Genomic DNA, 15,480 nt, shown 5'->3' on the forward strand with positions numbered 1-15,480 from the left:
ATAAGCAGGAAAGGGAATAACATTTTAAATGCAATAAAAAGAAATATCCATTAAAAGAAAAAAATGTCAAAAAGTGTGATATAGGTAAAGTCACTAATTTAGCTCACTTGTTGACAAAAAATTTTTTAAAAATCCTGATCAGATTCTTTATCACTTATAATATTCAAGCTAGTTGTATACAGAGCATGACAGCAGTATACCATGCACATTTAAAATATAAAAACTTGGGCTACAGAGATGGCTCAATGGTTAAGAGTACTGACTGCTCTTCTACAGGTCCTGAGTTCAAATCCCACCAACTACATGGTGGCTCACAACCATCTCTAATGGAATCCGATTCCCTCTTCTGGTATGTCTGAAGACAGCTACAGTGTACTTATATATAATAAATAAATCTCTAAAACACACACACATACACACACACAAATATATACATATATACATATACATGTATATATGAGCTCTAAAGCCAGATTTCCTAGACCTGAACATTAATCCTTCAATTTATCAGCTGCACATCCCTTATATTCCTTAAAAATGGGGGAATTAAGTTGAGACATCAAAATCAACTCCTGCACCATGACAACCACGAGGTACTCAGTCAACCTGGATTTATGATCAATGATGTGAATCAAAAGTCTCTCTCTAGCTATCACAGTCAACTCTTGACATAAAAAGGACATGCAACAAAGCTAAACAAAATAGTCCATACTATACAAGATGATTATAGATCATGAATCACTGGCAACAAGTGATTATTAGAGCAGTCTACAATATCCTAACATTGTTCAGTTTCTACAAAAGCACAAGCAAACAAAAACAAGACAAATGTATTTCCTTTTGTATAACACTATCTTAAACCTTAACTTTCAGAACTGGTGTCATACAATAGAATATTAAAAGGAGCTGGAGAAATGTGCTCAGTAATTAAGAGTACTGGCTGCTCTTCCAGAGAACCCAAATTCAATTCCTAGCACCCACATAAGGGATCCGACACCCAGGTCACCTCTGTGAGCACTACATGCACATGGTGCACACAAACAGGCAAAATACTTACACACATAAAAGTTTTTAAAACTTAAAAAATTAGTGATAGAAAATAATCAACTAATTCTACCGTTCACTTTTGTTTGTGCTGGTAAAAACAAGCCCAACCGTGAACATTAGGTAAGCAAGTATTCTTAACTTCTAGATCCCTACATCTAACCCTACATTTGAAAAACCACTCAGAGACATGTGAAAGAATTAGGATAATGTATTCCAACCTATGACCGCCTATCAGAGGCCTCATCATAAAGGTAAGTTTTTCCTAGGAGCTCAGAAACAAACAAAACATAGTAGTGACTTTATACTGTTCGTGAAAGAAGTTGATACATGCTAAGTGTTTGGATCATAAAAGCCAAGATTAAATATTTCTCTATTATTTTATTCATCACTGTCATTTGTTTAATCACAAGCTCATTCTTAACCAAGTTCAATAGTCTAAACTGTCCCTAAGTAAAGACTCCTGGTGGCACACAGCACGAGAGCTCCAGAGGAGTTGAGCTGTCAAGGTCACTGTCAACCACATCCTTCCCCCAAGTGTCCTGAGATAAACCTCAGCTGAAGACCAGCATCTACATACTTCAGGAAGTAATCCCTGGAGCTCCTTACACAACAGTTAACAAACTCCTGTAGGCTCCTTTGCACTCATCCTAGGAAGAAATTATTACAAATCACATTGTAAGTATACAATTTTGAAATTCAAGCAGTATATGCCAAAGGAAAAATACAAATGCTGGCAACATTAAATCAGCTCTTGTGCATTTTAAACTACATATTTGACAATAATACCTGCTTGAACTAATTCTGCATGAACAAAACTTTAACCTAAACATGGGTCCTAAGAGACCACTCCAAACCATCTACGAATTAACTGTGGAACTTCATCTGTGTTTTAGTTTGCTCGTCAACAGGATAGGGATGATTCTGACATTACTGAGAGATGGAAAAAGCATCTTGAAGTTATAAACAAATACATAGTTCTTGGGCTAACAGGCAATTATAAATTTCAAAAACTAAGAGAATGATTTACAAGAAACTTTCTGGGCTGAGTATATTTTAGAAGCAGAGTACTAGCCTCCAAGGTGCACAGTCTGTTATATCCCCAGAACCAAAACAAAACAGCTGGAGATCCTACTGCAGTTCTTTAAATTTTCTATATCTTGCCTTGTCACAGGCTGAAAAGTTAGCTGAAAGTATTTCATAAGGTTACTGGGAAAAGAAGGTTACTTCCATGATAATCTGTAGAAACTCGCTTACCACTAGAATATCTTTTAACATTATTTCATCTCACTACTTACACTCTATCTCAAAAGTTCCCCAACCCCGTCTAAGAAGACAAGAGAAAGTGAGGTAAACACACCACAGTCAAGATCAGTATCTGCCCACATACATTCAAGCCACATGTACACAGTTATTAATGGTGGAACAATTCAAATATATACTGACTAGTAAAAAGTGTTCAACATGAATTCTAAATTCAGTTAGAAATGATTCCAGTTTTCAACTATAATATAAAGGGCTGATCCCACTAAAATACTTAGGTTCTAGTTTAACTGCTCTTCTTCCTGAACCCCATGTTCAGCTGTTTTCACTTCCTCTTTCCACACGTCATTTTCCTACAAACTTCACTAGTAAGAAATGCAAGACTTGAAGGTTCAGTATTGTTTGTCTATCCTGCTATCCAAATATTTCCTTAAAAAAATACCAATCACAGAGACTTAACTACTACCTGAACACAAGTGTTCTCTCTCCTGCCAACTATCCCATGGCAGCAGCACACTCTCATGTGCTGCAGAAAGCACTTCTAAAAGTGGAGCTTACATGGTGGCTGGGAAGGGGAAATGGGCAATAAACAAGTGTGTGTCTCTAATAGCCTGCTGTGTGACATGGTTCAGGTATGAGGGAGCAGCCAGTTTGGTTAAACACTTCGCTAAAAGTGGATCTTAGCTTTAGATTTCAATTTGCTGATGTCTGCCTCTTCTGGGCAGGGCACTGACACTGAAGGGTGGAGGGAAGGGGGAACAGTTGAACTTCATCACAAGCACACAGATCAGATCTCTCACTCCTGGGCTGCCGCCTATGGTACTTTACTTCTCCTACAGCAGAAAGCCAAGAAAATGACAGAAAAAAGCACATTTGTTATTTTAAAATGGTCAAGTCAATAGTGAGAACTCCAGAAGGGAAGTTAAGAAACTATTTCCCCTCCAACCACTGACTTCCTGTGTGACCTCAGGCCTATGCACTGACCCTTGTGAACTCTGGTATCCCCACCCATGTGCTGATCCTTTCTGACTGTCACACCAGGCTAGTCTCTTAAGCCCTTAAGCTTTAGTGTCATCTGTTAAAGGAGGCCAGAGGAATGACACTGCTTGGCAAACTGTAGGGCACATTACTGACAGAAGCTACTTAAATAAACACACAGATCCGAACTTGCTACCTGCTTTACAAGAACATCAAGATCACTGAGGTGAACATGCAAAATGCCTTAAGCTCTGTGCAAAGAAAGGTACTAGTGTTTTAAATTTCCAACTGCACTCACTATTCTTTCCAGTTGTATTTCCAGGCCTTTTAAAGATCTACAACCAAAAAACCCTACAAATCTTCAGAGCAGAACATAGAGTTGAAAAATAAGAATAAAATCAGCTGTGCACGCTCACACCTGTAATCCCAATATTCAGAAGCCTAAGACAGGGGGATTAAGAATTCAAGTCTGGTCAAAGCTACACAGTAAGATCTTGTCTAAAAAGAAACTAGCAGCAATGTGGCAATGAATCACTGCCAGTCTGCCTCCCAACCTCTCAATTGCCTAGGTGGCTGTAGTTAAGAGGGAGGGCCCTGCAGACTTCTGAATGCCCTGCAGCCAGCCAATGGAGCGTGGAGAGAAGTTATGCCTTTGTTCTAAGATGCAGAAGCCCCTACACACCACAAATCAACATGTATTAATGAACAAAGAAAAATCCCTAAAAGATAACAAGACAACTCATCTCCCAAAGGGCAGAGTGCCTAAAGGGTATCCTGGAGTTTTACCGCTCTGCTTTGACAAACCAGCTAAGAAAACCTATACTTTGCCTGTCTATCCCCCTAGATGGAATGCAGGTTACACACTACAGCTCTGAAGGTAAGTCTTGACTGTGTGATATAGAAATAGCAAAAGCCTGGCATCAATGTTATGGGCCAATTCCAATGAAAATAGAGAGGATATATAGATTTGTGGTGGTGAAGGCCAGCTAAATCCCTCTTCACAGGCAGAAAGCAACTCCCACTGACAGCTGTTACTAAGGCAAAGTCAAAACAGCTCTATCTTTCACTTTGGCTAAGACTTCTAAGGCCTTCGCCCTTAGTCTAACAATTTCATAAACTGTCTTCAGTGTACTGACTTTTAAGAAGTCCTAAGCCTTACAGACTCTCATCCATGTAAATCAGTATCCATGCTTAAATGTACTGCCTCACACTTCTTTCCATCAGCCATGTTTGCAAAACTGATAACCTAGCATGTCTCTACTACCAGAATGATACGTAGTTCCTTTTTTTCTATTTTTTTTTAAATTTTCAATTGTATGTGCATGTGTGTGCACATGGATGCATATAACTGCCGATAACCAGAAGTCAGAAGATGAGGGTCAGATCCCCTGAAGCTGGAGTTACAGGTAATTATGAGCTTCTTGATATGGGTGCTAGGCACAGAATTCCAGTCCTCTGCAAGAGCAGAATGCACTCTTAACTATTCTACTATCTCTCCAGCCCCCCTTCTAAATTTTTATTTATTTATTTACTTACTTATTTATTTTTAAGACAGTGTCCCACTAAGTGGCCTGGTCTGGCCTAGAATTCACTATGTAAAATAGACTGACCTCAAACTGACAAAGAGCTGTGTGCCTGCCTGTAAAATGGTTTAAAAGAAGGTATGGGGGGCTGGGGATTTAGCTCAGTGGTAGAGCACTTGCCTAGGAATCGCAAGGCCCTGGGTTCGGTCCCCAGCTCCTGGGGGGGTGGGGGGGGACCAAAAAGAAGGTATGAAAAATGACAAAGGACAGTAACTTTTAGAAATCGCATCTCCTTTTCCCTCTCTAACTAGCTAAACCATTATTAATCCAAAGTCACAACCCAGGCTATCAAATACGAAATGTAATAAAAGTTTCCCATTAAAAGCAAATACAAAGAACTTCTACATGTTTAACATATAATTACCAACTCCATTTAACTATTGTGTAGGGCAAAGGAAAAAGTAAAATTAAAAGAGAAATGTAGCTGTGAACCTTCACTGAGAAAGAGAATCTTAGATGCAGTTCATTCTTGTCTAGCTCATTAGTCCAACACAGCTCAGAGCTACACTGCCTAAATACAAATTTGTCAATCAAAGTGATAAGTAAAATAAACAATAGGAAGCAGAGACTGTGGAGCGGTGAGTAGGAAATATGCCTTTGAATGCTACAAAGAAATGCTCAGCAGGAAAAGCAAACCATCTGCCTTTATTTAAAAGTTTGAGCTGTGTGATTTCCTGCATCTAAGAACCTCTTTCTGAACTACAAAGAGGCCACAAAACATCACATTTTCCCCTCCCAGCTTCCCCCTTCAGAAACCCTGAGGTGATGATTAACAAACAGCCCCCTAGTCTTAGGAAGGTCTAAGAAGCCACAGGAAAAGATAAATTAAACAGAAGAACCCTTCGTAAATAAACAAACAGGCAGCCTGGAGAGAAGACAAAATTTCCTTACAAGCAGCAGCAAGTAAGTAGCTTTGCTTGCTGACAAGTGGGAGACCAGGGAAAGCCACTCAGGACCTCCCACCCACTGAGGCAGCCTGGATAGAGAGACCAACCTGAATGGTTCCAGCCTTGGACTCTAAGCGGCAAGAGAGACTCTTCAAGGGGTTCTGAGTGGAATTCCAAAGTTCAGGGACTCATGGGCAGAAATCAAAGTTTATTCTAGTAGCCAAGGGTTTCTCCATTCCAGCAATGAGCTAGGGCCCGAATCTCTAATTTATGGCCAATCTATTTCCTAACAGGGCAGCGTCCTAGGCAATCCACTCCAACCTACCACCTATTACTATACCACCATGAACAGATCTGACCCTGCTTAATCATCCTTTGATTGGACATAATCCTTTTCTTGGGATCTTTATAAGAATTAAAGATTTTTGGCAGCATGCCCAGATCTGTGGTAAGTACATGCCAGATATATAATAAATGTTCATTCTATTAGAAGGAAACTCTTAATTCCACTCAACAATCACTACTGAAGGTGAAAACAATTCTATAGATATTCTCCTATGTACCTCAAACTAAAAAATCTTACACAAGAAAGAATAACACAAAGAATTCAGAAAGTAGTCCCCTTAACACATATATACACCCTGGAGGGTTAAATTTCACCTTCTGGGTCCTCTTGCAGAACATAAAGAGCTCAGTGGGTCTTGCCCAAGAAACTGCCACCTGATATTAACTGCCACAATGTTAGATCCTCTGGCAGTTTGTGGGGGGAAAATAATCTTGACTAAAATTTATACCCATTTAGATTTAGGAGTAAAGTTGCCCCCTACTCTAAAATATCCAAATCAAAGAGGTAAAAAAAAAACCCTCTATTTCATTAATATTAATCAGATTATCAGTAATCTTAAATAATAAAATGCTGCTTCAAGCTCCAAACCTCAATGAAGAACAAAAATAAGGTAAGAACAATCAAGAGTTCCCTTTATTTTCTTTCCTCCTCCTGGGGTGTATGTTCAAGCATCAGAATTTTACTTGTGTATCTCTTTAAAACTTCACAGCCCAGTAGCCAGTAGTCCGCCTTTGTTCAGACATTCTAGGGGTTGTTTTGTTTTGTGTTTTGTTTTGTTTTGTTGAGACAAGGTTTCTCTATGTAGCCCTGGCTGTTCTGGAACTCACTTTGTAGACCAGGCTGTCCTCAAACATATACAACATAAGATCTGTAAGATATCAGTAATAACCCCCATGTGTATTATCTTAAGAGATATCTGCTCTACACAGAACTTTACATAATTTGACTTCCACTGCAAGCACTGTCCCCAATAAACTGACTACATCCTAGAATCAAGTGCACTGAAGGCTGGAATGTCAAGCCGACTGTCATATATTACTTCAACCTCACTAAATCCCTCCTTATTCTCCAAACCCTAGGCTGCTTTCTAAAATAGTTCACTAAAAAGCACCAACCTAATTAACAACTGCTTGCTCTGCAACAGTGGCCTTGATTTCACTTATTTACACATTAACTGCAGCCTCCTTTTGGCCAAGCCAGTCTATTCTCTGTACCATGCCGAGCCTTTTATCTGCCCTGGACAGCATTTTCTCCAGCAGATGAAGTAGATGCCGATTGATTTGCTGTCGAGCATGGTAAATTAATAGCAACAAATTGCTGAGGGCCCGTCTCGCTGCTCCACCATGCTTCGGCAGTTTTGCTTTATTTGCTCCATGATGGGCAGCAGTCGGCCTCTTCAAGTCAATTTCTTCTTAACAACCTGCAATACTTTTCAATGGTGAAAATAGAGCTGTTCCTTGTAAGTCAGAAATCAATATCCTATTGCCCTTAGAAAATGCTAAACAAGCAGTATTGGCAATCCACTTGGTACTAGAGGGTATCAGATATAATGCAAATCCATACTGCTTCCCCCCTTGTAGTTATTACAGTTTGCTAAAAGGTTCCTAATGTCATTTATCATCATTTACCATTGACCAAAGAGGCTATGATTATGATATCCTATCAGTTGGCAAAGCCTTTCATTTCTGTTCAATTAATATTTTAGCAGCACTCAAATGGTTGTGGCCCACGTCTTGTAATGAAATTTGCATGGCTTAGGATGAAATCAAATTTTTGTTGCTTAATAGCAAAAAACTTACACACAAGAATATGCACATAAGACAAACACCTATTTTCATATAATTGTGCAAGTTGCACACTTTAAGTGTCACAAATTCCAAAGGATTTCTAATGGTTTTTAAAATGCATGTACTAAGAAAGTAAATTTTAGAAGATATCTTCTGATTATAAAACACACAATGAGGAAATTGCGAGTAACTCTCATCCCCCTTTTCACTTCATAGCATATTTACCTATTTCATTTCACAGGTTGAATGCTCACATCAATGGCACCTAATCTACGTCCAATATCCACACTTCAGAGTGGCAACAGCCAGAGTCTGACTCCATTAGAGAGGAATTCTTCCATTACAAAGTTGCAGGCAAAGGATTTGACAAGCACCATCTAGCTATGGTATCAACTGCACACAGCACCCCATCTGCCTAGGGTCGCTGGCCCAACCAAACCCACACTATATAAAGGATCAGAAGAAAGTAAAGAACCCTGGACCAACTGTCCATCTAAGCAAAAGCAAAACCCTGTAGACAGAGAAATCCTCAAGGAATCAATGCTCTTTCATTTTTAAAAACTCTACTTTGAAGATATCACAATAAATTCCAGGCCATTTCTAACCAGGTCCTAATTATCATTCCCATATTCACACTAAAACCAAAGACAATGGAAAAGTACTAATTCCCACTGTGGCCTACAACATTCCACTTGAACTTCAGATGTTTTTTCCCCAGCTTCATCTGTCCAAGTCTATCAATCCTACTAAAGATTACTAAAAATTGCATTCATATTTTATGTTCCAATTCCATGTCACTGAGTTCCCCTTTTTAAAAAAATCCACTAGTTTTACCAGACTAATGCTATTTACTCAGTTACCAAAATTTAAATTAATTATGTTCTCAAACATAATTGTTAAAAATTGGCAACATTACGCAGGCTTAATTAAGATTAAATCCAATTTACTAAATGTACTTTAATTGGTACTAATTACATTAGCTTTCATTTCGGAATGACAAATTCCCCATAGGTTTCATTTTATGGTTCTCTATCAGAATCAACCGAGGGCGCCTGCTGATGAGCATCACCTAAGGGGAGGGGGAGGACGGAGACAGGGGACTGTCCCTGTTTACCACTGCTTGCATACTAGCATCCATTTATCCATTTACTAAGTCACGGAGTCATGGCTCCTTCAAAACCTTCATTTTCTGTCCCAGTGAAAAATCCCTCTAAAAATACTTTTGTGTGACTGGCTGCAGCCAAGAAGAATAGGAACACAGGAATATTAACAACAATAAAATAAAAATAAAAATAAAAATAAAAATAAAAATACACAAAGGTTTCAAATATCGGGGCCACCAATTACTAGAGTACTTCTCAGGGCTCCTGGGACTCCTACTCTTGAACCCTTTGAGACACAAATCTAATAAGTGAATAAGCCTAAACCGATCTTGAGAAATAGGCCCAATTATGCCTCAGGGCAACTTCCTTGCATTACTGCCCCTTTCCATTACAAGGGTATCCAGCTAGTGCATCTGGAAGAGAGGCTAAGAGAAAGTAAGGCTGTCTGCCTAGGAAAGCAAATAAAGACAGATCTGCCTCTGAGCTTAAGGCGGGGGGAGAAAGAAAATATAATAAGTAGGTGGTTTGCAGTGCTGTCTGTATTTCATAATGTGATAAACTGCCCTCAGGATTCTTGATATGATTGAATTCAAAAGCAAGGGGTGGGGGGGGGCAAAGTGTACTCTTCTCAATTTTAAGTGGATGGTATTTGAGGACAGCTGGACAAGATGACAAAATTCATAGTTGTATAAAATGTGTAAAATTAAAGGATCTTACATCTACCCCAACACCAAAATGAATACATAAAGACAGATGACACTTCCAGGTGCAGATGGGCCAAGCAAAGCCAGAGACTAAGTGAAACTAAGTGGTCAGGGGAGGAAAGTATATGAAGGGGGAAATGAAGGGCATTCATCGTGTCCATTCTTTAAGAGAAACTAGGACAGTACATAAGAACGAACAAACAAAAAGTATGTACAAGATACAGGCTGTAATCAGGTAATGGTATCCCTGTCAGGTAGAGCTAAAGGGATCCATTCATAAGCTGGACACATTTTGCTTAAGTAGTATGGGAATTACTAACCTAAACAGAAAGGCAAAAATACTAAAGAAAAAATGTAAATATGTGCCAAACTCAGACATCTATGTATTAGCATATACCACATATAATATGCTAACATTAGCACAACCAAATAGAACCAAAACAGAACATCAACAAAAGTCATCAACGTAAATACTGTTATAATTCTTCCCAACTTAATTTTTTCAAATACTATCTGCTTTAATTGTTTAAGAGATGTCTTTTTGAACTACTAATGAGGATACATTCTGACCATGTAGCGAATAACTAAGTTGAAACAATGACATGGTCATCTCATACTTTTTATTCTTAGAAGGTACATATATCATCCTGACCACAAATAAATAAGGCATGAAAAACAGAAAATTGTCCATCGCCTCAGCAGGCAAATAAGACATGTTATCTACTCAAAAATGGTTGATGAGACTCAAAGTCCTTCATAGGAGATGACTTCAGCTTCCTGGAGAAATTACCATTGCTAAATAGCATTTTACATACACACAGACAGACAGACAGACAGACAGACAGACACACACACACACACACACACACACACACACACACACACAGAACTAGTTTTTTCATTTAGGGAACTTAAACCAAATCATTCCTTTTGGTCTGTGGCCAAACAAACAAAAATCAAAACAAACCCATCCCCTGTAGCAGCTGGAGTGGGCTGCAGTGGTCATGTATACCTATACAAATGCCTTTCCCCCAACCCCAAACTAATTGCTAGGTTGCAAGACCTAGGACTTAACATTAATCACATCCTCCTATCAGGTTCATTTACTCTGCACAAATTTTGGGAGTCGAAGCCCGAGTTCCTGGTAGGATCTACTACGTGGGCCTGGGACTAGTGCACGGATTTTACATCAATTTCTTTTACAGCTCTGCAGATTTCATCTGATCCTCCCAGCTCACTCCTCTATTCTGTCACAGGGAAGCAATGAAGGTTCCACACAATTTACAATTTTATTCATTAATACTTTCCAAGGAAAGTTCTTTCATAAGAGAATTTTGAGCCTGAAATACATAAGGGAACTCTTTGCAAAAAAGAAAATACACATTTTAAAATTTGCATGCTGTTTTTGAAAGTGCAGGAAAGTTTAATACGCATTCTGATTTAATAATCTAAAATTATTAAAAGGTAAGATAATATGGAGCAGGGGGAACCACATGCAAAAGACTTGCTCTTTGACTCATACGCAAGTTTTAAGATATAGGTAGACATCTCAAATGTACAAGAGAAAAATCACAAAATACACAATTTTCTTTTCAAAGCACATGGGTATGACCGTCACTTAAAATGATTATAGAGAAATAACTTACCTGCTTGTGCATTTCTATGTTCAACCCATAGGACATTTCATAATACTGTCAAAGAAGGAAAAGCAATTAAACCTGTACCCTTCAAATCATCTCTCCAGTATATTCAAATTGCCCAAATACACCGAAAACAAAGCAACTAACACAAAGACCTTACCTTAACCAAAATATCCCGGGTCAATAAAGTAAAAAAATATCAAATTACTATCTTTAAAAAACTAGAAGCCATGCTAAGACACACACCCAAGAGGAAAACACACAAAACTAATAAAAATATTAAAATTCAGCATTCTTAATTTGTACAACTGTCTTTCTGCATCATAAGCAAATGAGTTGAAAAAGTGATGAAAATTTGGTTCCATGTGACCCTTAACTCCTAAGCACGGCAGAGATATCTCGCACAAGTGCTGAGGTTTTGAAAGAACTGCTAGAAAAGGTGATGTTACCTGAGAGTTCAGTTTCCTGTTTTTAGTGTACAATTCATACATGCAAAGCAGAAGAACTGGATAGAAAATTAATTAGTGCATCACCCTGCAAGTTCTTTCAACACCATATATACTTCTGAATCATAAAAATGCTTCATTATACTTCTGTAAACATAGATTTGATTTGTCCGAATGGGCGTATAACTACAGTACAGAAAATCTGGCAGCTCAAATCAACACTCTAAGAACCAAAATAACACTATAGAAATTGAAAGCATACACACAAAAATATAACCAGATTAGCATGATGAGTAGGAAAATTCTTGAAAAGGGGTCTGGTGTCATTTCTAGCCAAATCATTAATTAAAAGGCATAAAATGCATGTCATTTTAAGAGTATAAAGAAAAAATGTCTGGTTACAATTGGAGCAAAAGCAATAAAACAACAAAGAAAACCACTAACAAAAACATTTTGCTTGTGACTAAACAAAAAATAAATGAGTTCTTTTTTCCATTTTTTTTTTAAATCTGTAAAAACAAAGCTCGGAAAATTATACCCCATGCAACTGAACTTTTTGAAAATTTAAATCAAAGCTGGTTGCGAAGGCCAAGTTATAACCACCTAGAATTACAGGTTGCTAATGGACACAGACCCACAACCCCAACAACACTAGCAGGGCCACTGTGATGGAGCCTGCAGCCTGCAGCGGTTTAAAGCTTATTCTTGCTTTCGGTCTCCCCAGCTAATGAGCACTTTGATTCTGTGACACAGTCCTCTTACCATGACATAATGCCGCTGCATCTCTGTCTTCTCACTGGCCAGCTTCTCACATTCCAGCTTCAGACTAGTCAAGACACAAAACCGACTAAGTACAGTGTAGAACTTAACTTCTATCCTTCAACTCCAAATCCACATCCCTTCCTGTAAATCATCACCTCTTACTGTCAAATCAATGATATTAAACAGCACTTTACTATTGAAAGGGAGGAGAGAGAAATGAGTGACAAGAACCAGCTTGGGCTTGCCTCTTTGATAAGGTTAAACTGTGGGGGTTGGGAAAGAGGGGTTTATGTTTTAAAGAAATAGTCCCTCTAGCCAATTGAATTCTGCGACTTCACCCAGAATTGAATATTCTTCACTAAATTCACTTACTAGAACAAGGAAATAAATGTCGATAATAATTATATATATATACATATATATATATAATAAGCAAACTTAGGTCTATGAAAATGCTACAGGGAAGGTTTACCTTTAATAATCTATGAGATTAATGAAGATCAGAATCAACAGTCTTAGGACTAACATTTTTTTCCCTCAAAAAAAAAAAAAAAATACAGACAAATTGAATACCATGTGGGGGTGGGGAGGTGGTGATCTGGTCCAGCAGCTTGTTTGGGCTCTTGCATTTATGCATTAAGAATTCTGCATCATTAAGGACCCAGTGAAACAAACACGTTTCAAAAGCACTCCAAGTCGGAAGAACCTCGAAGATGAAAGCATTGGAGTTTTTTGTTTTGGTTTTGGTTTTTGGTTTTGTTTTTTAATAAAAGTAATGAAATGGCTCACTGCTTACTTCCCCTGGCTCTCAAATTATGCCACGGAATGGCAGAAGGAAGAAATCAAGCCCTGAGTAATAAAGAACCAAGAAGTCAAAGGGCCCCAGAATCTTCCCAACCTTCCATTCTCCTAACCCAATAAATCAATATCGAAAGTTTGGCCTCAGCGTTTTCCAAGTCTCCTCAGTTTCGATTGTTCTGGTTCCCTTTTCTGTTTACAGGAGAAGAAATGCTTAATTTCTTTACACCTGCCTAAAGGAAAAAGAGGCCCTGACTTGCCTTTTCTGCCCACAGTGGGGGGAAATGGTAATACCTTGGTGGGGGGGGGGGAGGCAAAGGAGGGGGAGTAGTGTTGGAGGGGGGTAAGACAAGAGCTAAGCAAACAGAAGGATCAGCTAAAGTCAATATCGTTACCTGTGGTATTGAGCCTGTAAAAACTGAAACTCTTCCTTAATCCGATCACAGGATTCTGAAATTGTAAATTTGAAGGGTTGAGCAGGCTGATGCGGTGCCTAAAGAACAACAATAAAATATTTAATTAGCCCACATCGCAGGTGGGGGGTGGACTGCCCGCGGCGTGGGGTGGGGGGTCGTCGCGCCGCTCCCGCCTCTCGCTCGCCGGTTGGGATCCGGCACCCTCCGGGCGGCCTCTCTCAGCTCAGCTTCTCAGCCTGGCCCCCGCACACCCCCCCCCCCGCACAACCCCCGAACCCCCGGCCCGGCTCTCCCATCCCTCTCTACCCGGAATCGAAAGTGGCCCGTCGGGGGCAGCCGCGCCATGGCGTCGAGCGGCCGTCAGCTAGCCGAGCTAGTCCGGCCTGTGGCCGCCGGCGCCCTCCACCTCGCAGACTCGCGTCGCCCGGCTCGCCCCCCTCGGGAGAGCCGCGCGGGCGGAGAGCGGCGGCGCGCGGCTTCCCGGGGCTTCAGAGACAACAATAAGAAAATGGCTACAAGTCGGTCGCCTCCCGCACCCTCGGAGCGGCCGGCCGCGGACAGGGGTGCGGGCGCGGCGCCACTCACCGGGTGGCGCGTCTGCGGGTACATCTTGCTCAGGTCGCGAATCATCCACGCCGCTTTAGTTGGCTGCGCCAGGCAGAGGCGCGCGGCTCATCCGCTTCGAGGGCCCCGCGGCGGCGTCCCGGGCCTGCGGGTCTCGCGTGACGCGGGCGGCAGGCAGGCGCGGCGGCTGAGCGCGGGCGGCCGGCTCCGCATTCCCCGCGGGCGTCACTGAGGGCGGCGGGCACCGTCCGTCCTGCGCCCGCCGAGCCCCGCGCCCGCCGAGCGCCGCCCGCCTGCTTGCGCCCCACTCCAAACTTTTTTTATTTGTCTTTTAATTGGCTGCTATTCCTCGGAATGAATGGTCGCTTCTTCCCTGAGAGCTAGCTCAAACTCCTTTGGTTCGGAAGAGGTCTCGCGGCGCTTGGGGGTTCTCTGGAGATTTTTCACTTCACAGCAACGATCTTTTAAAAGGCACCTTTTAGCTTCTTTTACCACATTTCATTTCCTTTTCTTCCTTCCTGTTTTTTTAGCCCCAAATTGAAGGGGATTATAAAAATAAAAGAGCGAAACGCTTGCGGCTTTTTAAAATTCTCTTTCAAACTCTGCGAACACCACCTCAAAATAATACACGAGTGTGTAAGAGGGGGAAGAAGGCAGCCAACAGCCGAACGCCCGCTCGGAACGGCTCTAACAACGCGCTCTGTGTAGGTGACTTCTTTGACCAAATTTAGCAGCAGCTAATCATTAACATTCTGATACATATTCACGACCATCCGCGGAGGGCCCAAGAAGCATCCCGGGAGATGTAGTCCTCGCGTGGCCACCGTGGCCAAGGATGCCTCCAGATTGACTACAGTCTCCGGCTAGCCCCGCGCGCTCTCCGCGGCGCTCTCCAGGAGCCCCACCCTCCCGCGGCGCGAGGGCACCGCATCAACCAATCGGAGATGGCTGAACATTAATCGCCGTTCTGTGTTACTGCCCATCATTTCACCGCTGACAAATGGCAAGCCAGGAGGGCGGGGCCTGACAGGCTAGACCCACGTGGGGACAGGGCGTGACGAGGAGCTCCGACCAATAAGTGCAAAGAATTGGTGCTGGCGGGGGCGGGGCGCAGCGGCCCGCCCAGGGCGGAGCCTCGCCCTGGCCGCTGTTCCCTAGC

At 41.2% G+C, this 15,480-nt stretch overlaps 1 protein-coding gene across 6 annotated transcripts in view; it reads right to left on the bottom strand.

Moving 5' to 3' along the window:
- Tle4 (TLE family member 4, transcriptional corepressor) overlaps nt 1-15,023 on the bottom strand; it is a 137,741-nt gene extending 122,718 nt beyond the window's left edge. For 3 of the 6 annotated variants that reach the window (NM_019141.3, NM_001414041.1, XM_087635604.1), the window contains exons 1-4: nt 14,343-15,023; nt 13,737-13,834; nt 12,544-12,607; nt 11,342-11,386 (exon numbers count right to left, since the gene is read on the bottom strand). In NM_019141.3, coding sequence (NP_062014.2) covers nt 11,342-11,386; nt 12,544-12,607; nt 13,737-13,834; nt 14,343-14,387 — 252 coding nt within the window. In that variant the 5' untranslated portion in view covers nt 14,388-15,023. Of the gene's footprint in view, nt 1-11,341; nt 11,387-12,543; nt 12,608-13,736; nt 13,835-14,063; nt 14,175-14,342 lie in introns of those variants that run through there. The other 3 variants (XM_087635769.1, XM_087635695.1, XM_087635658.1) reach the window with 1 other exon arrangement.
- Between the last annotated feature and the right edge of the window lie 457 nt (nt 15,024-15,480).

Source organism: Rattus norvegicus, chromosome 1, assembly GCF_021556685.1.
Source record: "Rattus norvegicus strain SHRSP/BbbUtx chromosome 1, alternate assembly SHRSP_T2T, whole genome shotgun sequence".
Lineage (NCBI taxonomy): Eukaryota > Metazoa > Chordata > Mammalia > Rodentia > Muridae > Rattus > Rattus norvegicus.